The sequence below is a fragment of the Rattus norvegicus genome, chromosome 1, assembly GCF_021556685.1.
Source record: "Rattus norvegicus strain SHRSP/BbbUtx chromosome 1, alternate assembly SHRSP_T2T, whole genome shotgun sequence".
NCBI classification, from domain to species: Eukaryota; Metazoa; Chordata; class Mammalia; order Rodentia; family Muridae; genus Rattus; species Rattus norvegicus.
The window spans coordinates 57,911,979-57,937,554 of record NC_141534.1 but is presented as its reverse complement, the minus strand read 5'-3'; the positions used below and the strand labels follow the sequence as shown (position 1 = coordinate 57,937,554).

General features: G+C 41.6%; 1 protein-coding gene across 50 annotated transcripts in view; it reads right to left on the bottom strand.

Moving 5' to 3' along the window:
• Positions 1 to 16,112: 16,112 nt before the first annotated feature.
• Positions 16,113 to 25,576, bottom strand: part of Afdn (afadin, adherens junction formation factor) — a 128,813-nt gene continuing 119,349 nt past the window's right edge. For 23 of the 50 annotated variants that reach the window (XM_087641060.1, XM_087641374.1, XM_087641227.1 and 20 more), the window contains 4 exons: positions 25,418 to 25,552; positions 22,178 to 22,697; positions 19,309 to 19,393; positions 16,113 to 18,091 (listed from right to left, as the gene is read on the bottom strand). In XM_087641060.1, the coding sequence (XP_087497186.1) occupies positions 17,938 to 18,091; positions 19,309 to 19,393; positions 22,178 to 22,697; positions 25,418 to 25,552 (894 nt within the window). In that variant the 3' untranslated portion in view covers positions 16,113 to 17,937. 50 annotated transcript variants of the gene reach the window in all.

Genomic DNA, 25,576 nt, shown 5'->3' with positions numbered 1-25,576 from the left:
AGTGAAAGGAAACAGGGTTGGAGTCCCGGGCTGGTCACTGTTCATAGAGGTTTCTCCTAAGTGTGCACAAATACATGCTCTCACCTTGCAGATCTCACTGCCCAGCTGTGCCCTCTGCACACCAGTCATTGCATCAGAAAGGCAGTTCTGGTACTCATCCTGACAGCACCATAAGAGTACCAGAAAGGAGGGTTGGGGATTTAGTTCAGTGGTAGAGCGCTTGCCTAGAAAGCACAAGATCCTGGGTTTGGTCCTCAGCTCCGGGGGGGGAAAAAAGAGTACCAGAAAGGATTTGGAAACTCCTAGACATCCTGTTGACCTCTCTCTCTCTCTCTCTCTCTCTCTCTCTCTCTCTCTCTCTCTCTCTCTCTCTCTCTCCTCTGAAGAAGGCAGGCACTTTATTGAAGATCTCCCAATCCACTCATATCTTATTCTACTGCATGTGCACTGAGAGACCACAGATCACAGCTTGTCTCAGTGGGAAAACAGAGGTCTGGCTAAGATTTTGATTAACTTATCATGGTTTTGCATTAATTTCCTTTAGCCAAAGCTATTAAATAAGCTAAGGCAGTTATTCATATCACTGGGGAAATTCAGGACATAACAACAAGAACAACAAAATAGAAAGGAACGACAGTCATTTTCTCTTTACAATAGACTCAACTCAATCTGGACTTCCTCAAGCTTTAAGTTTTTAGAGCCTCTTCATTTCTGGTTGCCCGTGGTCTAGATCCATTCACAGGTTTGAAGCTCCTTTAGTGAATAAAAAAAAATTTTTTTTGTAACAGCAAGAGGTAGCTTTTATTAACGAGATCCCTATTAGCAGGATCCCGGGTCGATACGTATCCCACACAGGAGACAGAGGAATTGACCCCAAGCTTCCAAACTCGGGGGTTTATATAGGGGCATTCGAGTGGTTACACATGATTGGTCAATTCAAATTGTGCACAGTTACTTTCGGTGCGAAATTACATCAGCAAGGTGTACATGCTCTCTAGCAGCTCGGCAGGCAGGTAGGGTGGGTCATCTCACTCGGGGGTGAAGGAAGGGGAGGGGGTGGCTACAGATGGTCAATGTCCTTGGGGCTGATAGCTGGTTTGGCAAGTCCTATCTCTGGCTCTCCCTCAGGCACATCCGGACTCTGACAATGAGTAACCTTTTTAAAACTCTAGTTCTACATTCCCTTCTTCTTTTTTGTTAGTAGTTCTAATCTTAGAACTACATGGAGAACTTAGCTTCATCTAGCATAAGAGCTTGGTATTGTTGTCTTAACATGAGGATTCTAATCTGGACACTATCCAAGCCTATCCACCAAGGTCATGACTAGCTTTTAGAACTTCTAAACTTATACAGACTGTGATCCCTGAGGCACAGTCCCAAGAACTATTAGGAGTACTAAGGTATGTAATGTTACATCATTTGTAATAGAAATCAAGCCTATCCTCACACCTATCTTGATAGAACCCAGGACAAACATGACTGAATTTCCCTCTAGGTCCCAGCTCTCAGCCCCAACAGCTAGTACACGGCTGGTGAGGGCTGAGAGTTGATGGCTGTCAGGGTGGTCAGCAGCACCAGGTACAGTCCTTTCTAGCGAGGCTCGAGTGTCTGGGCTCAGTGTAGCTGCAGTCTCCGACCTGGAACTGATGGGATCTCTCAGGGGTCTCCAGGGCATAGGCTACTGTCAGCTGTGAGCAGATTTCTTTCTGTATCACCTGTAGGTCTTTTAGCCTGGCACACAAATCATTATTACTATGGCACTATGACATGTTGGTTCAGTAACATCATCTAATACAGTCAAGGGAGCTGAGGCCCCGTATAAGATCTCAAAGGGGGTAAGGCTGAATCTGGAAGGGGTATTTCTTGCTCTGAAGAGAGCAAGAGGGAAGGAGTATCACCCAGTCTGCGCCAGTCTCCATGGTCAATTTAATTTGGTCAGGGTCTCTTTTTTTTTTTTTGTAAATTTAGAGAATACTTTATTAGTTTTTGTAATCAAACCCACGTAGATAAGACCTTACATATTTAATACAGTGTGTTACCCCTGTACAAATGGAAAAAACTTAAGTTCAACATTTCTAGACCAATATGGCTGTTAATTTCTGTACAGTGCCAACTCAACTCAGTAAACGGGGATACTTTTTTCCAAAGTTGACAGCACAGCTAAAGTTTCAAAAAATTCAAATTATATATCTGTATATATATATTTATATTTATATAAAAAGACCAATAACAGCAGTGTGTTATGCATCAACAGCAGCAACAGCTTTTCCAGGTTCTGCAGTCATCTGAACAAAACTGTAGAGACATCCAGCACACTCCATTAAAAAAAAAAAAAGTAAAAAAACAAAACCCGAGAAAACAGCACAGTTCTGTTACTCTTGTGGTACCTGGCACCATTTTTTTTTAAATTAGCTTCTCAATCATCATCTGGAAAGAAAACATTCTGAGCAACATCATTAAAAACAGCTCTGATAAAGCACGGTCACTACTACGTATCATAAAGCAGGTACAAGCTATTTTACATCCACAGAGGTATGATACAGTACTGTCCTACATCTATAATACTAGAGGATACAATTTAAAAGGCATTATTTGAGACTTGATTCTACTTTTCCAGCAGAGGGCCCAAAGGATAGTGTGACACAGCTTTGTAAAGAAACATACTCTAGACAGGATTTCCTTTCACTAGTGGCACAGTTCTAAGGATTCATTCTCTCCATGAATGTCAGCTAAAACCGTTATTAAAAAAATGAAATATCCCTAGAACAAAACTGTATAACCACCGGATTCACATGAAGATGACCTAGTGGAGACAAGCTGGACCTCACCTTACCAACAAGCTATCAAATCTGTTATGTTTAAACAGTGAGACCTCCAAGGAAGGAGATGCCAAGTAGTGCTTCAAAGCTTCGGACCACAATCAAACACAGCATCCTTTTCAACAGAAGCAGAAGCTCATCTGAATATGCTCAAGGATGCTGACATCAACATTTAATCATCTCCTCACTCATCCAGGAAGAAGGGGAGATCAGTTACTACTGTACTTTATTGTGTTCAATCAAATCACCATGTTACAAAAATAGCAAGCTGCCATAATAAAAAATAAGGCTCCTCTATCCAGCACCAGATAGCATCATTTTACTTTCAAGCCTAGAAATTGCACACTTGTATATAAACCAACCGAAGATGAGGATTGAGAGTTCATCTTGGTGGATTTTTCCTTTGATGAATATGAAGTGTCCTTCCTTGTCTTTTTTGATGACTTTTAGTTGGAAATTGATTTTATTTGATATTAGAATGGCTACTCCAGCTTGCTTCTTCTGACCATTTGCTTGGAAAGTTGTTTTCCAGCCTTTCACTCTGAGGTAGTGTCTGTCTTTGTCTCTGAGGTGTGTTTCCTGTAGGCAGCAGAATGTAGGGTCCTCATTGAGTATCCAGTTTGTTAATCTATGTCTTTTTATTGGGGAGTTGAGGCCATTGATGTTGAAAGATATTAAGGAATAGTGATTATTGCTTCCTGTTATATTCATATTTGGATGTGAGGTTATGTTTGTGTGCTTTTCTTCTCTTTGTTTTGTTGCCAAGATGATTAGTTTCTTGCTTCTTCTAGGGTATAGCTTGCCTCCTTATGTTGGGCTTTACACTTTATTATCCTTTGTAGTGCTGGATTTGTAGAAAGGTATTGTGTAAATTTGGTTTTGTCATGGAATATCTTGGTTTCTCCATCTATGTTAATTGAGAGTTTTGCAGGATACAGTAACCTGGGCTGGCATTTGTGTTCTCTTAGGGTCTGTATGACATCTGTCCAGGATCTTCTGGCCTTCATAGTTTCTGGCGAAAAGTCTGGTGTGATTCTGATAGGTCTGCCTTTATATGTTACTTGACCTTTTTCCCTTACTGCTTTTAATATTCTTTCTTTATTTTGTGCGTTTGGTGTTTTGACAATTATGTGACGGGAGGTGTTTCTTTTCTGGTCCAATCTATTTGGAGTTCTGTAGGCTTCTTGTATGCCTATGGGTATCTCTTTTTTTAGGTTAGGGAAGTTTTCTTCTATGATTTTGTTGAAGATATTTACTGGTCCTTTGAGGTGGGAGTCTTCACTCTCTTCTATACCTATTATCCTTAGGTTTGATCTTCTCATTGAGTCCTGGATTTCCTGTATGTTTTGGACCAGTAGCTTTTTCTGCTTTACACTATCTTTGACAGTTGAGTCAATGATTTCTATGGAATCTTCTGCTCCCGAGATTCTCTCTTCCATCTCTTGTATTCTGTTGGTGAAGCTTGTATCTACAGCTCCTTGTCTTTTCTTTTGATTTTCTATGTCCAGGGTTGTTTCCATGTGTTCTTTCTTGATTGCATCTATTTGCATTTTTAATTCCTTCAACTGTTTGATTGTGTTTTCCTGGAATTCTTTCAGGGATTTTTGCGATTCCTCTCTGTAGGCTTCTACTTGTTCTCTAAGGGAGTTCTTTATGTCTTTCTTGAAGTCCTCCAGCATCATGATCAAATATGATTTTGAAACTAGATCTTGTTTTTCTGGTGTGTTTGGATATTCCGTGTTTGCTTTGGTGGGAGAATTGGGCTCCGATGATGCCATGTAGTCTTGGTTTCTGTTGCTCGGGTTCCTGCGCTTGCCTCTCGCCATCAGATTATCTCTAGTGTTACTTTGTTCTGCTATTTCTGACCGTGGCTAGACTGTCCTATAAGCCTGTGTGTCAGGAGTGCTGTAGACCTGTTTTCCTGTTTTCTTTCAGCCAGTTATGGGGACAGAGTGTTCTGCTTTCGGGCGTGTAGTTTTTCCTCTCTACAGGTCTTCAGCTGTTCCTGTGGGCCCGTGTCTTGAGTTCATCAGGCAGGTTTCTTGCAGGGGAAAAGTTGGTCCTACCTGTGGTTCCAAGGTTCAAGTTTGCTCGTGGGGTACTGCCTAAGTCCTCTCCGCGGCGGCAGCAACCGGGAAGATCTGCGCCGCTCTTTCCGGGAGCCTCCGTGCACCAGGGTTCCAGATGACGTTTGGTGTTTTCCTCTGGCGTCTGGATGTGCACAGAGTGCAGTCTCTTCTGGTTTCCCAGGCGTGTCCGCCTCTCTGAAGGTTTAGCTCTCCCTCCCACGGGATTTGGGTGCAGAGAACTGTTTATCCAGTCTGTTTCCTTCAGGTTCCGGCGGTGTCTCAGGCGCAGGGGTCCTGCCGCTCCTGGGCCCTCCCCTACGGGAACCCAGAGGCCTTATACAGTTGCCTCTTGGGCCAGGGATGTGGGCAGGGGTGGGCAGTGTTGGTGGTCTCCTCCGCTCTGCAGCCTCAGGAGTGCCCACCTGATCAGGCGGTGAGGTCTCTCTCCCACGGGGTTTGGGAGCAGAGAGCTGCTGCGGGCCGGGATCCGCGGGTGTGGGACTTCCCGTGAATAAAAATTTTGATGGTGGCAGAACAAGACTTCTCCATCCTGTAGCAGCTGGGATCACAAAGCACTGTTTCTCCTGGCTTTGGACAGCTGGATCATTGTCGGATAATCTAGAACAGTCCAACTGGATGGTTTCCACTAGAGAAAATGTACAAAGATAAAGACGTTTACAGCCTGTTCATGCTTTTAAGGTAGAATAAAAACAATAAGCACTTCCCATACTGTCAGTGTTTTCTGCAAACTAGCATCCCTTCATTCTTTTAAAAATATTTGTTGGGGCTGGGGATTTAGCTCAGTGGTAGAGCGCTTACCTAGGAAGCGCAAGGCCCTGAGCTCCAAAAAAAAAAAAAAAATTGTTTAATACATATATGTGAGTGCTTGAGTGGAAAGCATGTGCACCTCATTGTGTGCAGTCCCTTACAGAGGTCCAAAAGAAGAATTGGATACCCCGGAAGCGAAGATACAGGTGGTTATGAATCACCGTGTGGGTGCTGGGAAGATTGCGGGACCTCTGCAGGAGCATTAAGTGTTCTTAACTGCCATGTCATCTCCTTAGCCTTCTTTAGTTTTTAATTATTATTAGTGTCTGATTTTTTTCAACGTCTTTTTTTAATTGGATTTTTAAATTTACATTTCAAATGTTATCCCTTTCCCGGTTTCCAGTCAATAAACCCCCTGTCCCAGGCCCTCTCCCCCTGCTTCTATGAGGATATTCCCCAACCTGCCCACCCAGCCCTTTCCGCCTCCCCACACTGACATTCCCCTACACTGGGGGGTCCAGCCTTGGCAGGACCAAGGGCTTCTCTTCCCATTAGTGCCCAACAAGGTTATGCTCTGCAACATATGCAGCTGGAGCCATGGGTCTCTCTATGTGAACTCTTTGGGTGATGGTTTAGTCCCGAGGAACTCTGGTTGGTTGGTATGGTTGGTATTGTTGTCCTTATGGAGTTGCAAGCCCCTTCAGCTCATTCAGTCTTTGCTCTAACTCCTTCAAAGGAGACCACCTACTTACTTCAATGGTTGGCTGCTAGTATGGGAATTCCTCTTGTATTTGTCATGATCTGGCAGAGCCTCTCAGGAGACAGCTATATCAGGCTCCTGTCGGCATGCACTTCTTGGCATCAGCAACACTGTCTGGGTTTGGTGGCTGTATGTATATGGGCTGGATGGCCAGGTGGGGCAGGCTCTGAATGGCCATTCCTTCAGTCTGTGCTCCATACTTTGTCTCCAAATATCTTCCTGTGAATATTTTTGTTCCCCCTTTTAAGAAGGACGGAAGCATCTGCACTTTGGTTGTCCTTCTTCTTGAGTTTCATGCGGTCTGTGGATTGTATCTTGGGTAATTCAAGCTTTTGGACTAATATCCACATATAAGTGAGTGCATTACATGTGTAGTTTCTTTTGTGATTGGGTTACCTCACTCAGCACAATATTTTCTAGTTCCATCCATTTGCCTATGAATTTCATGAAGTCATTGTTTTTAATAGCTGAAAAGTACTCCATTGTGTAGGTATACCACATTTTCTGTATCCATTCTTCTGTTGAGAGACATCTGGGTTCTTTCGCGCTTCTAGCTGTTATAAATAAGGCTGCTATGAACATAGTGGAGCACGTGTCTTTTTTTATATGTTGGGGCATCTTTTGGGTATATGCCCAGGAGTGGTATAGTTGGGTCCTCAGGTAGTACCATGTCCAATTTTCTGAAGAACAGCCAGACTGATTTCAAGAGTGGTTGTAGTCACTTGCAATCCCATGAACAATGGAGGAGTGTTCCTCTTTCTCCACATCTTTGCCAGCATCTGTTGTCTCCTGAGTTTTTAATCTTAGCCATTCTTACTGGTGTGAGGTGTAATCTCAGGGTTGTTTTGAATTACATTTCCCTGATGACTAAGGATGTTGAACATTTCTTTAGGTACTTCTCAGCCATTGGATATTCCTCAGTTGAGCATTATTTGTTTAGCTCATACCCCATTTTTTAAAATAGGGTTATTTGAGTCTCAAGAATCTAACTTCTTGCGTTCTTCGTATATATTGGATATTAGCCTTCTATTGGATGCAGGATTGGTATAGACCTTTTCCCAACCTGTTGGTTGCTGTTTTGTCCTATTGACAGTGTCCTTTGCCTTACAGAAGCTTTGCAGTTTTATGAGATCCCATTTGTTGATTCTTGATCTTAGAGCATAAGCCATTAGTGTTTTGTTCAGGAAATTTTCTCCAGTGTCCATGTGTTCCAGGTTCTTCCGCACTTTTTCTTCTATTAGTTTGAGTGTATGCGGTTTTATGTGGAGTCCTTGATCCACTTAGACTTGAGTTTTATATGGGGGGGAGGGATAAGAATGGATCAATTTGCATTCTTCTCCATGCTGTCCGCCAGGTGAACCAGCACCATTTCTTGAAAATGCTGTCTTTTTTCTGCTGGATGGATTTAGCTCCTTTGTTAAATATCAAGTGACTATACGTATGCCGGGTCATTTCTGGGTCTTCAGTTCTATTCCACTGATCTACCTGCCTGTCTCTATACCAATACCATACAGATTTTATCACTATTGTTCTGTAATACACCTTGAGGTCAGAGATAGTGATTCCCCCTGAAGTTCCTTTACTGTTGAGTATAGTTTTTGCTATCCTGAGTTTTTTGTTATTCCAAATGAATTTGCAAATTGCTCTAACTCTATGAAGAACTGAGTTGTTTGATGGGGATTGCATTGAATCTGTAGATCGCTTTTGGCAAAATGGCCATTTTTACTCTATTAATCCTGCCAATCCATAAACATGGAAGGTCTTTCCATCTTCTGAGATCTTCAATTTCTTTTTTCAGAGACTTGAAGTTCTTGTAATACAGATCTTTCACTTGTTTGGTTAGAGTCACACCGAGGTATTTTATGTTATGTGTGACTATTGTGAAGGGTGTCATTTCCCTAATTTCTTTCTCAGCCTGTTTATCCTTTGAGTAGAGGAAGGCTACTGATTTGTTTGAGTTAATTTTATACCCAGCCACGTTGTTGAAGTTGTTTATCAGGCTTAGTAGTTCTCTGGTGGAACTTTTGGGGTCACTTAAGTATACTATCATATCATCTGCAAATAATGATATTTTGACTTCTTCCTTCTCAATTTGTATCCCTTTGACCACCTTGTCTGATTGCTCTGGCTAGGGCTTCCAGTACTATATTGAATAAGTAGGGAGAGAATGGGCAGCCTTGTCTAGTCCGATTTTAGTGGGATTGCTTCAACTTTCTCTCCATTTAGTTTGATGTTGGCTACTTGTTTGCTATGCATTATTTTTACTGTGTTTAAGTCTGGGCCTTGAATTCCTGATCTTTCCAAGACTTTTAACATGAAGGTGTGAATTTTGTCAAATGCCTTGTTAGTATTTAATGAGATAATGTTTTTTTTCCTTTGAGTTTGTTTATATAGTGGATTACATTGATGGATTTCTGTATATTGAACCATTCCTGTATCCCTGGGATAGAGCCTAATTGATCATGATGGAAGATCGTTTTGATGTGTTTTTGGATTCAGTTTGTGAGAATTTTACTGAGTAATTTTGCATCGATATTCAGGGGGGAAATTGGTCTCAAGTTTTTTTCTTTGTTGGGTCTTTGTGTGGCTTAGGTATAAGGGTAATTCTGGTTTCATAAAAGGAACTTGGTAGTGTTCCTTCTGTTTCTATTTTATGGAATAGTTTGGAGAGTCTGATATAATTATGCACTAAACCCATCTGGTCCTGGGAATTTTTTGGTTGGGAGATTTTTAAGGATTGCTTCTATTTCTTTAGGGCTTATAGAACTGTTTAGATGGTTTATATGATCCTAAGTTAACTTTGGTACCTGGTATCTGTCTAGAAAATTGTCCATTTCTTCCAGATTTTCCAGTTTTGTTGAATATAGGTTTTCTAGTAGGATCTGATGATTTTTTGGATTTTCTTAGTCTCCGTTTTCATTTCTGATTTTGTTAATTTGGATACTCTCTGTGCCCTCTGGTTAATTTGGCTATGGGTTTATCTAACTTGTTGATTTTCTCAAAGAACCAGATCCTCATTTTGTTGATTCTTTGTATAGTTCTTTTTGTTTCGACTTGGTTGATTTGAGAGCAAGTCATGATCTCACACATTCCATATTATTAAGATTCGTAGGAAACAGGACAAGTTTTTCAACCAGTTTCTGTAGTACAGCTCACTGTCGATGTGGACAGCCTTCTGACCCATTTAACAACCTGGTGATGTTGGTGGTGCACCAGGCTGTGTTAAGCAGGAGCAAAACCCTGATGGGTTGTCCAGACCAACTTCTGGAGGCTTCATTACCATGAGCTCATGCCAGTAAGAAGCAACTGTCATATCCACATGCGTGACATAGTTCCAGAAACAGTAGGCACTGGAGTGCTCAGGAACTTTGGGAACAATGCAGCTGATTTCCTGTGCGTCACACATGCTTCCTGTCCAAACTCAGCAATTAGCCCAGGGACTTTCAGCTTGATGACTTGACAATGAATAGTTGAAAGGATGTAGCCTGGTTTAATATTTACTATCAATAACACATCATAACATATTAGTTGAGCTGAAACATATGGTTTTTGTCTCATTAGTTATGAATAATGGAAATTCTTCCCCACTTGGGAAACATGTTAATAAAATGGCAAAGCTAAGCTGAATCAAACTTTTACTATATAGAACATAGGCAGTTATATGGCATATTCAAAGATAGGCTGATCTTCCACTAAGGTGGAAGAGAATTTAAAATGAGTTCTACATAAATCTATTCTGAATGGACATAGTTTAAGGCATCACATCTGAATGTGACAGGTTAATCCTGTTTGCAGATGGTGCTTATACTGTTAAAATCATTTTTTTCCTGTTTCCCATGCTGACCACATTGTTTTTAACACAAGGTAGAACAATGTTTTTAATTAACAATATAAAAATATCCACCACAATCTCATGTTGGAGATTTGCCAAATACATTAAGTGAAATAGCTGTTTTCCTGGCCTTTCACTTTAGAAGCCACCGACACCCTAAGGATTGCTTGAATATGATGCTGGAGCAAGAAATGCCTAACACATCTGACATACACAAATATGTTCTATTAAACGTTAAAATAACAGCAGTTCAGAGTAGCCTGGGTTCAATTGCCAGCATTCATGTGGCAGTTCATAACTCTCTGTAACTCCAGTCCCAGGCGATAGGATGCCCTCTCTGATCTGAGGGCAACAACATGCATGTGGTACAGACTTTCATATAGGCAAAACAGTCGCACAAATAGAAATGAAGATAGCTGTGACTTAGGAGACTGAGATTCCATTGCTCCTATCTCAAGCCATTTGTCTACTGGCTAAAACTACCTACATCTTGTTTTTGCTTAGATGTCAGTCATTAAGTGCATTGGGGCTTAGTTTTATTTAGTGAGCGTTGGAATGAACCTCTCTCAGTGACCTGAGACAAGCCCCACTCTGACAGAGCCAGGCTCTCCTGAGCCCCATGTCACTCAACATCCCAAGCATAAACATTTTGGGAGTGCTGAGGAGGCAACTTTGACCCTAGCTGTAGCCAAGCTGGAAGAAGGCTGAATGAGTACTTGGTTACTGACACTGACTCATCCGGACCAGAGCACAGTGCCAGGCCTCACAGCTGCTTCTGTTCATCCTTCCCTGGTACTGTATAGAAAGAAAGAAAACACAAAGTTTTAAAACCTTGAAATTCTTCAAAGAAAAGGAAGTTACTGATAGTAACACAGGGAGAGATGTGTAAATTGTACAGCACGGCTGTCAAGAAACAGCTGTTGGGTGTATCATTAATGAATTACTCCTTAAATACTTGGGAGCACAAAGATAAATAATTTAGGATTCATCTCTGTTCCAGTATAGGATGACACACTAAGTGTCCACCTCACTGAAGGGGACAATGGCCAAAGGAAACCTGCCATCCTTAACATCTTTTGCAACTGCAGTAGCAACCACTCACATGTGGCTTGTTGGTCAATCAGCCTACAGGACATTACCTCTGCCAATCTCAGGGACAGAACAGCATTTTCTGTTTCCAGTTCAACTACCTTTCTTCATTAAACTACAGCCAAGGATCCAAACGGAAAATGCATCACTTACCTGCTCACTCTGAAATACCATGATTGAACAGAGTGCAAGAAATGGTAGAAACAGTCTCAGCAAGGAGAAAGCCAACTGTCAGGTTGTGAAGACTCCTTCACATACTGCAGAGGCAAGACAAGCCAGCCTCAGCAAGGCTTGATCGGCTACCCACACACACACCATAGCTCTGAGCCCATCAGCTCCAGACCTGAGGACTACAGGGATGCAAGCCTTAGACTCCAGACTCTTTTATCCTTTGGTCAGTAAGGTGCCAGAAAGCCTAGCTGGGAAGCAGTTTACAGAAAAAGCCATAGAAACATTTCAGCATTAAAAAACAAAACCAGACCCCTTCAAAGCCAGGTAGGGGTTTGTGTGTGTGTGTGTGTGTGTGTGTGTGTGTGTGTGTGTGTGTGTGTGTGTAGGGGCTCAGAAGACATAGGTAGTCTTGGAACATCAAGGAGAGGAAGGTTTTTTGAGAAGCTGAGATGGTGGGGAATGAAGGGTGGATGTTGGAAGGAAGCTAGAGCATGGTGGGATTTTATAAGCCAAAGAAGTGAAATTCGTATTTAATTCCCTTAGACAACTGGTCCAGGTGCAGTGTTCCTGATGGTGGTTCAGTGTTCCAGCTGTGGATTCAGGGAACTCAGAACATCGTGATGAAAATAATCTCTCAGACTAAAGAGTCAAATTCCTGCTGGTGCTCCAGTCTCATCAGAGAAGAAATTAAGTCCCTTCTTCTGGGATCTTCTCATTTTTGTCATTCTCTCCTGCAGGAGCTTCAGTCCTTCCTTTTATGGGGTTGCTCATACCTGCAGGGGATATAGACCCTCTTGAAGGAAATTCTGTCTCCAGATTGGGATTCGGACCCTCCTGTTAGGGGATTAACTCTCTAAATCTTCTCACAGAGTATGGGTGATCACCTGGAGACAGCATTTTCTGCACTTCTAAACTGATTGGTAATGGAAGCCCAGTACCCAGGAGTTATATAGTGTTAATTGCTAAATTTCTTCAGTTTATTATGAAAATATCTAATATTTTAATGAAATTTATTTAATTTCTAGATTTCAAGCAATAGCAGCTGTAGGTATAAGTTTAGTATGTATTTGGTCAAATTTATTTCAAAATATTTTTGGTTTTGTTCTATATGGAATTTCCTTGATTTTTCTTTTGTTTACTGCTAGGATATAGAAATACTTTATTTCTGTTGACAGAGCTTATATTCATTGGTCTTGTATAGTGCAAAGGTTTTAGTAGATTCCTTAGGGTCTCTTCTATTTAAAATATAGAACGAGTAGACTGCCTTGTTCTTCCTTTCTCATGGAATACCTTTTTCTCAGTTTTCACCCCAAATTGACACAGTTATACCACTAGAACAATGCTGTGTAGCAGTGCCAGAAAGAACTGTTCACCACAATCCTGAGATGCAAACATTTCCAATGTCTGGTCCAATTAGAATAAGGCACTGTGAGGCAGTTCTGTCAGGTTTGCTCTGACTTCAAGTCTCTCTTCCGTGCCTTAGCTTGGCCAATGTGTAACCCAAATATTACTCAGCAGGTGACATGTGAAGACAGTGCCTTCAAGGTGATCGATTCAAAGGAGCTTTAAGGGTGAATTTTCTTATAATGTCATTAGTGTTCTTCTGAAGGGATCCCCAAAGCCACAGACACTTCAAGGATGTGCAGAGGGAAGACCACAAGACACCATGGGGAAGCAGCTACCTAATAACCAAGAAGAGACTTGGGGCCAACTATTGGGCCCAAGACTTCCAGTCTCAAGCCCACAGAAATCTCTGCTCAGTTCTGGGGTCAGACCACCAAGATTACAGTGAGCAGATTTGGTGTGCCCTTGAGTCTGCAACTCATGATGTAAGCCCAGGTCGATCTTGGGGTGGATGGGACTAAATGACAAGTACTAAGATTTGTCTCTCAAGGTGAGATAAAGTGGTCCTGTGTTAGGTGTAAAGCAGTCCTAGGATATAGCTAAGCTAAGGCTTGAAGCAGGCAGAGCTGTGCTGTCTTCAAGGAACTTATCACTTGTTGCCGGAACAATTCTTCCTTCATGTATACTCAGGCAAATGCTGCCTGTGGCTCTCACCAGTTTCCCTTGGAGCATGCCCACAGACTTCCTTGTCTTCTACTGGGAAGCCAAGCCTTGTCTGATAACGGGCTGCGTATGTAGTCATCTGATCTCTCTGGTCATGAAATACTACCTGCTACAAACTCACTTTTAAGAGGCAGATCAGATCTTCTTTCTGGTTATGGTCATTCTGTAGTGTCTCCATAACTGGTAAAACAGTCTTTGGGTGTTGGCCATGAGCCTTGTCTGGCCTAAGCTCCCATTCCCTCAGCCACTATGTTATTTCCAGTATACCACACAGCCCTGGTTGGTCACATATTCCTTTCCACAGAGACCTCTGTCTTCTAAGCCCTCAGACCCCCCTGTTAACAGGAGTTTCCTGTCCCTGCAGCCCAGTCATGTACTTTTTAACTTTTGGGTGAAGCTGATTTGAAATCATCATGTAAGGTTCAGAAATTCTGCTTGGTAGCCATTTCCACTCATGGTATTTATAGTTTTGTTCATTTTATCGATCTATTTGCTCTGATCTGTTCTCTAAGAGGGGAAGGACTAGGATTACATAATTACTGGTTGTTAACAACTGTACTCCCAAAACTTGCTCAGTATGCAATGTTCAGCAGAGCTGAAGGAGGTGCTAAGTCAGGAGACTCTGATGTGCTCACACGGCAAATCAGAGGTCAGAGAGGCCCCAAGTGAGAGTTGGAGGAAGGAGCCTTAAGAGCAGATGGGAGAAAACAGGTCAACTTCCATAAGATTCTGAAAACAAACCAGACCAAGTTGGTCTCCATCGCAAGGGACCTCAAGATGAGACCCACAACACAGTGCTACAAAGCCAACCCCAATTATGCTAGGTTCCCCACATCCCTGAGAACAGAGAAGGGTGGTTTCAAAATTCCTGGGCTCCCTTCACATTCACCTTCATTTGATGCTAAGTACCACAGTAACCTAAGGTTCTCAGGCACTTCCCTGCTTCTGAAGACCTGAAGACTGAAGGGCATGGCTAAGTCCTGGGGGTACCTTTCATCAACTGCTCATGTGCACATGCACTATGTCTACCAACATTAGCTTTTCCCAGGCTAGCTTAATGGCTCATGGGATGTGGGACATTGCTCCTGCCTTCTCAAGAACAGCAGATCCCCATGGCACTTGTAGAATACGTATTACCTTACTGTGGCCTTGAATATTCACCTCACCTGGAGGCATCACTTTCCCAGCCCACTCAGGATCCAGCCTAAGCCTTCACATTGAGGAGGCTCTTCCTCTTCCCCTCTACCATCTGGAGAGCCTACGTTACAGATAATGTCTTGTAGGGTCCTTCAATCAACCTCCAAAGGTTCTATGTTCATTTCTCACATTGTTAAATGTTATAAACATATATGGTCTGCATTCTGATCCCCCAACCTACCCTCTATGTGACTGCCTGGAATCATGGGGTGAGTAGGGGCAGTACTATCTGTACACTGCTTAAAAGGTTTAGGCAATCTCAAGACTGGCACTTAACTCCCAATGCTGTGAGTAAACAGGTTGAAAAACGTTGTATACAAACACAATCACCTGACACTTTAGGAGATGAAAATTTCTTCTGCCAAGTCAATGAACCACCCTATTCTGCTTAATTGTATCATAAATTCATGAGTATAAGTGTTTCTGAAATCACTTTATTACCTGGGAATGGACAGAGGAAGTCTTATGTTGGGTTTGGAAGAAAATGAAGTGGTACAGAGACCAGGGGGCACAGTAGGCCAGAGCCACAATCTCCCTAACAGAGTAGGGTGCATAAGAACACATGGTCCTGAGTCAGCACCAAATCTTATATGGGATGTCTCTACATATTTAAAAAACATAGCAAACTACAATATAGAAACACAAACACTAATCCCAATATATAAGTTCTGTTCTTCCACAAAAGTTCCCCACAAGCTTTTTAAACCCTCAAACATGCTTCCCCTTTCTTAAAGTTCCTTTGCATTATTTATAGGACACTGCTGAGTGTCATAGGCTACAGGTAACAGTACTCAAAGTCATTCCCTGTTCATCTGAACTTTACATCCTTTGACCAGCAACTTCCCAACTCCATCCTTACATTTCACCCAAACCCTGAGATTTGGACACTGTCCTGCTCCCCCTGCTAAAGCACAGTAGTCATGAGGGTGAGGGGACCCAACATCCCACTGACCCTTCAGCCTGCTGGAACTGATCAGTGTATCCTGTACTATGATAATAAAACATACCTTCCTTCCATCAGTACTGAGTGGCCACTTACATTTGAAACGTGAATGACCAGAAGACCTTTTAGGCAATGGGCTTATCGGTGCGTAGTTTGGGAGTCCTGGAACCAGGACAGGGGAGTGAAATGAGACATGGACCCAGTGGTCATTTGGAGCAGAGAAAGAAGACATCATCCCAGTGGTTTTTGGGATGTTGAATTCATAAGGAACAGTCATGAAAACAGAGGTGACCAAACCTTCACAAGGGACTCTTGTGAAAGTGCCACCCTAGTCTTCTGCTGGCTGAGTCATCAAAGAGCACTTTCCCACAGACAGAAAAATAATCAAGGGACAAAGGAAGGAATGACTCAGCAGTTTAATGAAGGAGTGAAAGATGGAAATGGGAAAAAGGAATGCTGGCATTACAAATATAAACTTTGTCAGCACTTTGAAAACAATAGCAAATACACTTAAATAGATACAAAGTTTATTAAAAATAGGCTGCAACTGAAATACAGTAGAAATGGAAACAGCAGTTTGGGTATTTCCCCACAGTAATACACACTATTCAATGTGTTCTTGCAACACTTATTCACATCTGACCTCACTGTGCAGGGATGGCCATGTCTACTTCACTACAGGTCTCACAAACACACATGCAGAGTTTGCAGATGCTTGCAGGTTCTTGAGTGCATCTGTCTTCCCATGGACTAGGGACAGCAGGTACCTGCTCTTCTTCGGGAGGTATTTTTATGATATCAAAGGCTGCCCATGTGCTGCAGACACAAGGAGAATGCACTTCCTGGGCAAGACAAGTGTGCAAATCCTTCATCAGCTCTCTGGGACATTCTATTCTCTTACAGAGGAAAAAGCAAAGACACACTTTCAAATAGGAAACTGGATAAACATAAAAAATATTTACACTTGTATTTCAACATTTTATCATACAGCTCTTATTAAAAGTGGTTTTTTGGGTTGCAAATACCTCTGTTCTACTTGAAAGTGTGCATATTTTCCTGATGCACAGATTTGTAAGAGAATAGTATGATACAGAAAGATTATCTGGACCCACATTAGAGGATTCTCAAAGAGAAAATGTGCTTGAAATAATAAAGTCAACATTACCACAAAATAAGCAAACTGAGTTCTTTCTCCCATAACTCAGCTGAGGAATGACAGTGCAAAATTGAGTAATTAAAATTAAATAACTCTATTACGCTGAGAAAGAGATGCAGACTCAACTGACACAAGTGTTCTTATAGCACTTAAGTCACAGGAGGCACAGCAACACGCTTCTTCCTTTCCTGACAGTGTTTCTAAATCTCTTTACTAAATTTATAACTTCTGAGATAGCTGTGTTTGACTGCCACCCATGAGCTCCCATTCTTCTCGGACGTCTTTGCTCCTACCTGCAAGAAAGCTCTGTAATTAGAGCGCCCTAGAGACTTTGGAACCTAGGTAACTTTCTAACAGAACTGTCATCTTTAATTTCCACCAGTGATTAGTCTAATGATGATTTGTATTTATAAAATCCCTAGGATTAAATTCACAAATGTTTCTTTAGAATTTTCAAAATTGAATTATTAATAAGATATTCAATCTCAAACATTTAGAATTGATCAGGAGGCTCTTACTTGTCAAGAATGTTGTGTTGTGCACCTTACATAAAAAGACTCCTTCAGACCACCTCATGCAAATTACAGAAGATAAAGGCAACATTTCACCTGTGCTGAGAGGTCTGTCTCCTGCAGACAGGGTCCACTATGACACAGTAGTGCTCTGAAATGCTCAGCTGTCACTATTGCGTAGCTGAATGGAGTTTGGAGAAAGAATGGAAAGATAATTTCTAAGGCCTACTGCCCTTGGAATGACAATGGAGAAGATAGGGTAAAGGAAACACCCTGTCATCTTTACAGCCCTTCATTCTGCCCTTTGAGTCCAAGACTCCCTAAAACTAACAAGAACAGGTAACTTCACGAAGTCCGATCACTAAGAACAAGGCAGGATTTTTCTTGGTAAAGTAAAACAAAGTTTCTTGGATTTGGAACATCTCTCAATTGCAACCATTTCAGAAAGAAATTAAACATCACTTAGAAGTACAATTGTTCCTTCCTCTTCAGGCCCACCCCACAAATCCACTGCCAAGGTCAGACCTGCTTGAGTACAGGTGACCTCTCTCTTCTCACTTGGTGTTGAGTTCATTCTCAAGCTCTGTTAATTTACGAGAAGCTTTCACTTTGTCTGACACATCTTGACCTTGTGAAAAGAGGCGCTGACGCTCTCTAAATGTCAGGTTTTCAGGGGCTCCAGAACTGCCAGGTAAGTCTGCATCTTGGCTGGACAAGAGGAAAACACAAAAGATTATGCATAAAAATACAAGTCATCAGCCTAACTAAACTTTCATAAGAAGTATAGCGTTTCAGTGAGACGTGTTCATTTTTGCACATTATTTCAGTAATTTTATGTACTGCGGCTGAGACAAACGAAACCTACGCTATGGTCTGAGTAGAACTTTAAAACCCAATCTGTGCTCATACAACTAAATCAAGTTCAAAGAAAAGGGCAGGGTCTGTGGCATAGCCCTATAACCAACTTTTCCAAACAATTATGAGTACAACTTAAAATAAATCGAAAGAGTAATAAACCAAGAAACAATTCCATGTAGAAAGGGGGGCAAAATATTCTCTTGACAATGACTTCCAGAAATGAATAAGGGGACTAGAGACAGCTTAGTGGCTAACTGGAGATCATATAAATACTAGGAAGACCAGGCAGCCAGCGTAGAGACTGAGAGAACCTCTTTCAAGGAAGAGTAATTTGAGGACAATTTCTCAGGCCTCCACACAGAGGAACATGCACAGATGTGTTTATAAGCCTGGTGCAACCCACCCACACTAAAGATGGAGAAAGAAAGTAACAAAGCCAGTGTACTCAATTTCAGTAAGCAGGCAATTCTTGCCACCTAAGCAAGTTTAGCAATGGGGGTAGTTTAAAAGTACAGCATTTCCACAAACTTTCCCCAATCTAATACCGAGAGTCAGACCAGCCCTGATTAATGTAATTCAGTGTTATAACAGCAGAGGACATCTAAGATGACTAACACGTCTAGCTAAACACAGAGGGGATTAGCCTGTGCTAACAAGAATTCTGCCTACACCAGCAGGCCTGCCTTCATGCCTCCAGTGCTTTCTTCTTACAGCGTGTTCTTTACCACCACCTCAAACTGACCCAAGGTTAGCCACATTAACTTAAAGAAAGCCTACATGCACCTGTGTGACTCACACCTCACACCAACGTACTAGGGACACCTTAGAATAGGGCCTACCGAAAGTTTGAGGCCAGTCTGGCTACACAGTAGGTCCTAGACCTACAGAGGGTGCAGAGAAGTTAGGGAGAAAAAGAGAGAAAGAGTTATAGACAGACAGTCTACATTCTCATGTGATTTTGTATAATAACAAATACTCGATTCCTGATAAAAGTCTGATACAATTCATCAATAACATGAACATGAGGGTAAGCCAGCACACGTTAGGACCAGCTCTGCCCTTAGTACCTTCTACTGAGTTTTTCTCTTGTGTCCCGAGGAGCATCATAAGTTCCAGCAGTTGTGCCAGCAGATCCCGAATAAGAGTTTGGTCCTTTTTCACAGGGGAAAAAAAGTCCACGTTAAGGTATTTAATTATCTCTTAAACTTTACCCATGTTAGAGTGTCTTCAGAAAAACAAGATTCCCTTAATTACTGAAGAAAAACCCAAGAAATCAAAGGCTCTTTATATGTTCAAAGATTCGTTAATAAAATTCATTACTCTTAAAGGCCTAGGTAATCCAATCATTATGTTTAATAACTTAGAATGGAAAAGCTGTAATATATTCTTTAAAAACCAATCAAATCAAAATAAAAACAATAAAACTCCTGACTCAAAAACAAGGCACAATAACCACAAATACAAAAGAAAAACTCACAAAAGACTTACTTACATGGGAGAGAAAACAAAAATGTTTAGACATACTGACACACTGTAGTTTTCTTATACAATCACTGAGAGCAAATGTAACCCCAAAGTTCAAGAGGCAAACCTACATCTATAATTAAAGTGCCTTTGTACAGGGTAACTATTAGATTTCTTTTTCAAGATAGATCTAATTATTAAAAGTAAAATAAAGCCTTTGAAACGGATGGGCTTCCATAACCAAACTAAAATAAAATTCGTAACATTCCACATTACTGCTGGTGATAAAAAATTCCCATCAAAAAACAAAGTGAAGGCAAAACTGAGGTGGCCCTGGGCAAGCGCACATCTGTCTTAACCAAGAAACCGCAGCTGACTTAACACCTACCAGTTGGCCAGCATTTGCCAAGACTTTCAGGAGGCATTGAAACATGATGCAAATAAACCTTTACCATGTATCCAAGTCTACAGTAATGCTCTATTAAAGAATACCTCACTGTTATTACTTTACCTACTGTAACATCACAAAATACAGTAAGGGGCTCAGCAGTTAAGAGTACTTGTTGCACTTGCAGAAGCCCAAGGCTAGGTTCCCAACTTACAACTATCTCAAGTTCTTGGTGATTCAGACATACATGCAGACAAAAATTTTGTAAAATCATACTCATATCTGAAAAACCAGTATATAATGTATAGGGTACAAAAGACTGAATATTTGGCAAACATGGACAAGATTGGATTAAATAGGTCACAAAATTATCAGCATGTTTTCAGATTATAAAACTCTACTCCGTTTTAGACAAGACAAAGGAGAACAAATTTTCTTCCATATAAAGAGCCTATATGGTTAGGATTTTTCGGATGTATTTCGACAGACTACAGTGGTCTTCAAACTGCAAGTTCAAGCACCAGAATTTAGGCTTTGAAGTCATCTCAGAAGGTGTCATCTCCAGCAAAGACTGTCTTCTATCTCCTGGCAATCTTCAGTGGGATCTAACATGGTATTTATGTAGTTGGTCTCAATTCCCAACTGTATATTCATTTTGTCTGTAATTAAGAACAGTGCATTGTACTTTTGTGCTTTGCTGAGAGTGACACTGGCTTCTTCCATGGGCAAATCTTTCAGAGTATTTAAGAGTTGGCTATAACACTAAAACTTGGAGCTATTATAATATATATATACACATATATATTATAATATATATATGTATCTACATATATATATATATATATATATATATATATCCATTTATAACTATTTTCCCAAAAGCTTTAGTGAAACAAGCACATCTTTTAAAGATATCCTATCACCAAAATTGAGTCTTCATCTTTCGAACTGCATGAGCTCTGGGTCTCATGTGAGCCCTTGGAAGAGGCCAAGTTCCACCTGCAGAAGCATGCTTCATCAGAGAAAGGCCAGACACAGCACATGAAGGAGGTGGACAAGGGAAGGCACAGTGCTGCTGCATGTGTGCATAGTGGTGCTTTAGGTGTGATGTGAAGTAAGGGTTGGTGGTATGATTGGGTTTGACGTCCACAGGCGTGGTTCCTAACTACAATGAGACTATCCAGTTTGTCCTGACATTCATAAGATATATATATAATCCAACTACAAAACCTGATATACGATCAACAGCAATTTGCTTCAAAATGTATTGCTATTCCAGAAATGCTTGAAAGACCATCAAATTCTCAAGATTTATAAGAGAAATTTTATAAAGAATAGAATTGGGCTTTCAGAATGATTGAATAATATTGCATACCAATTCTCCAAAATAGATTAAAAGAGTCAGTCAGAAGAATTTAATTACCAGAAACGACAATCCTACAAAGGTCTAGATACTAGTGTAGGAGGTGCAAGAGAGCAGGATAATAAAACAGAATGGAGCAAGTGAGAGGGACAGAGGAAGAATTTCAAGACGACATCTGTGAGGAGGGCTTGCCTGCCTTGGGCAATGAAGCCTTACTGTTAGCTACTTCAGTGTATGTCCCAATATCCCACCAAGCTTCTACAAGGAGTTTGAGCCACTGCAAGGGCCTCAGGAATAGAAACACATGTTCTACTCACATTAAATAATGTAAATTTAAAATGCAGCTGGTACCCGGTACTCTGCCTTTACAGATCATGTTTGAAAAGGCACTTGTTTGAACAAAGGTAAGAATTGTTTTATAGGAACAGTAAAAAAGCCAAGGCCAACGGTACTTTACATAATTTGGTGACAGTGGAGGACTGACTGTTGTGAGATGGAATAACTTTAAGTATAAAAGAAATTGGAGAAGAAAGGCTAAATTAAGAGAGGATCAGCACAAACAATCAGAGGCAAAGGGAGATCACATGCTGAGAGTGATCAGATAAAACCCAGCACCAAGGCAGGCATGGTCTCCATGCACCTTGCCAAGAGGCAGGGGTACAGAGATTCCAGGCTCAATCATCAAGGACAGAGAGGTCTGATTCATTATTCCCTCTTTTACCTCGACCTTTCCAGTGGCCAGGACCATACAGGCTTGGTTTGCCTGGCGGGGGAGGGGGCTGGCCTGCTTTGTAAGCAGTACTGTGGGCTTTGGCCAAGGGTGGCTGGAACGAGTTGCAGAGAGAGATGCCATCCGAGGCTGGGCGTGGCTGGCAGGGGGGCTGCTGCGGCTTATGAGTGGCAAGAGGAAGGTGCCCATAAGACTTCCTTGTGCTGGGGTACTTATCCTGACCTGCTGGGACGTAGTTCTCCTCCTCCTCATCATCATCATACGCAACAAACTTGGCAGTGAACAGCGAGTCTGGGGAGAGGACCTGTGTTTTGAGGTAGGAGGCATTTCGCTGAGGTGGGGGAGGAGGGGCACTGGGTGCTGAGGACTGGGATGGGGGCTCGTAGTCCTGTGGAAGTGGAGGTCGGCTCAGCCCGGGTTCTTCGGGCTCCAGCAACCTGCGTGCTGCCTCTTCATGCTGTCTGCGCCTCTCAGCTTCTAGGCGGCTGTAATACCCTTCTTCCTGTCGCCTCTGCAGCCCGGAATAGACAAGAGTGCAAAAGGTCAAGGATCAGGGGGCATCAGTGGACCCTTTGTGCCTTTACAGGGAATGAAGGTACCCTGATCATCACTATCCATCACCACATGGACATGCCCACAGGACATGTTTCAGTGTCACAGTTACTATAACTGAAGAGTCAGGCCAATCCTGAGAGCCTCTTGTCTCAGTACTTAGGAGAACACCACACTGCATGACACTGACAAGAACTGGAGGTGGGGGAAGCACAGGATAAGTCAAATCTTAGGAGCTTTCACTTGCAAAATTAGGCTTAAAATCATCTACATTCTTTATTCCTCCTCTTTTCCTGGAACCTTTTCTCTCTTCTGTTTGGACAGGATATTAACTTACCTGTTTCTGCTGTGTTTCTAGAGGAAACCATAAACAGTAAGAAATATCACTCATTTTCCCATAGCCACAATCTAACAAGCATGCTTTCCACAGTTAATGTATGTCTCAAATCTTAATAAACTCTCTGAGGAACAGAAAATGAGAGCCAAGCATTAATAGTATTAGCAGATATATTGACACACACTGTACATTTTCATACAGGCAAACTACAGTTGACAATATTGAAATTCTTTTAACATTTAAAAAGGCAAGAACACAGTTTTGTTAAGGATTGACAAAAGTTTTAGAGCACAAGAAGGAAGTAAATATGAAAAGGGACGACAGAGGGAACAAAACAATCTGCCTTGCCTTAAGCAAGTGCTCAAGTACAGCCACACAGAGAACTGATCCCAGGGACTGTGCTGGCATCGTGTTTCTTGGTCCCTACTAAGCCACATTCTTCCCATGGCCCCTCTAGAGCTGCACACAAGCACACACAGTGAACACACAATGCTCCCTGCTTCATATTCTGAGAGAGAAAGGGGAAAACTAAGATCCAGCCCCGTTCATTACCCTGGCCCCAATTTCCCCTTTACTTCTTGTTTTATGTTATAAAATCCTAAAGGAAAGAATTTTTATCTTCTTGACTATACAAAATCAGTACTATCTAAGGCTGGGCAATTAAACTACGATGATTCCTGTGGCTTTTAAGTGGCACTATCAAGAATGTTAAAATTACATGAAAAACAGTAGCTTGGATAACACTGTAGGAAGAGACCAAACAAACCTTGTTCAATTACACCAAGAGCAGATACAATTAAATGACCATGGTGACTTTATCCAGAAAATGAATGCACATATTTCCATAACAGATGAAACTCATTAATTGAGGACATTCTGTAGTAAAAATAGTATTTCAGTTTCTTTTTTTACATTGACTACTCAATTATAGAAACAGTTACTAAAACACAAGGATATGTAACATAATTATCAGTTATGAGAACACATACTGGAAAAATTAAATAACCGAGAGTTTCTCAACACAGAAAGCACAGCCTGTATCTCTCTGTGCATACAACTCTGATGCAATGACCAGTGTGCTTCATCTGGGTAGCTGTCCAGCCCTGACCTGGGAAAGCACCTCTCTCCACAGCCTGAGGACTCTCAGCATAAACAGCAAAGCAAGACCACCATAACTTAAAAACCACACGGCTCCTGTGCTGGGTACTTCCTGACTTCCTAGAGAGAGCATCACTTTCCATTTACATTATGCACATTAAAGACTCATGGTAAGCTCATCCTAAAAACTCAAAGTCTCCAGAACTACTTTGTTGTAACAGAGTCACTGCTTCTGATGCAAATGTGTGGCCTCACACCATCCACTCTACGTTCATTTAAATGAGCCACACCATGTGTATCAATCATACTCTTAGATTGTCTTATGACCAAATCATTGCTTTCATTAAAAAGAACCTCCTTAAAATTTTTTAACTCTTTTTGGGGGAGTGCTATTATTTACATAGTTCACTGGGACTATCAAGGCAATAACTATTAATAAAAACTAAACTTTTCCCACCAGTAGTGACACTCAGAGCTTCTACCTTCACGGAAGGGAAGTAACAGAGAAAAATAGCTTCTCTCAAACCACACAACATCATACAATCCCTAGGGTAGGACAGAGCAGACCTGGACTCAGGGTAGCAGCCTCCTTACCCAGGAGAACCTCAGCCTCAGACGCAGATGTGAGAGATCCTAAAACTACACCTTAACTTCCTGCTTTGCTGAATGTCAAAATCAGTTGTCATTTTAAAATTCAACTATGGAAAGTATCTGAGTTAAAATCCACATGTAAAAATAACCAGAATGCTTGTGGGTTGCATTATTAATGTGAGTTTTTTACAAGTCATCTACACTCTTTATCATCAACCAGAATGAAGGGATTTTAGTAGATTATCTATTTGAAATGGCTAAAGAGAACTGATTGCCTTCCATGTCACTACTGCCTCCCACAGAACTCACTCTCAATTCTCAGAATAACTGTAACACTTCATAAAAGCCACCTGAACCCTGCCTGGGAAAACCAGAGCAGAATCATACCCCATACCCTTTCCTCAGGGACATAGTGCTCAAGAATTTGAGGGCGGTCAGCTCAGAAGGCAAGGGAGCCTGAAGACAGTCCAGAAGAGAGGTAGGCAGGCCAGATGGGGCTAGAGTTTTTGGTCCGATAGCAAAATTTGGAAGATGCAGCCCTGTTCTGTCTTATGCATCCTAGATACACATAATTTTTAGCCCCCTTTGCCCTAGCCAATCATTTGTGTTCAGGCTAATTTGGTAAAAACTAGAGGCCTTTAGAGGACCATAACCTTTTCTTCAGCATCTCTCTTTACTCGCTCCTCCTCCTGATGGCGTCCATCTTCCTCTTGTCTTACTCTGTCTTCAACTTCTCGTTTCCGCATCTCTTCCAACTGTTGCTGGCGCCTGCGCTCTTCATCCTGCAACTAACAACAAATAGAATTTAATTT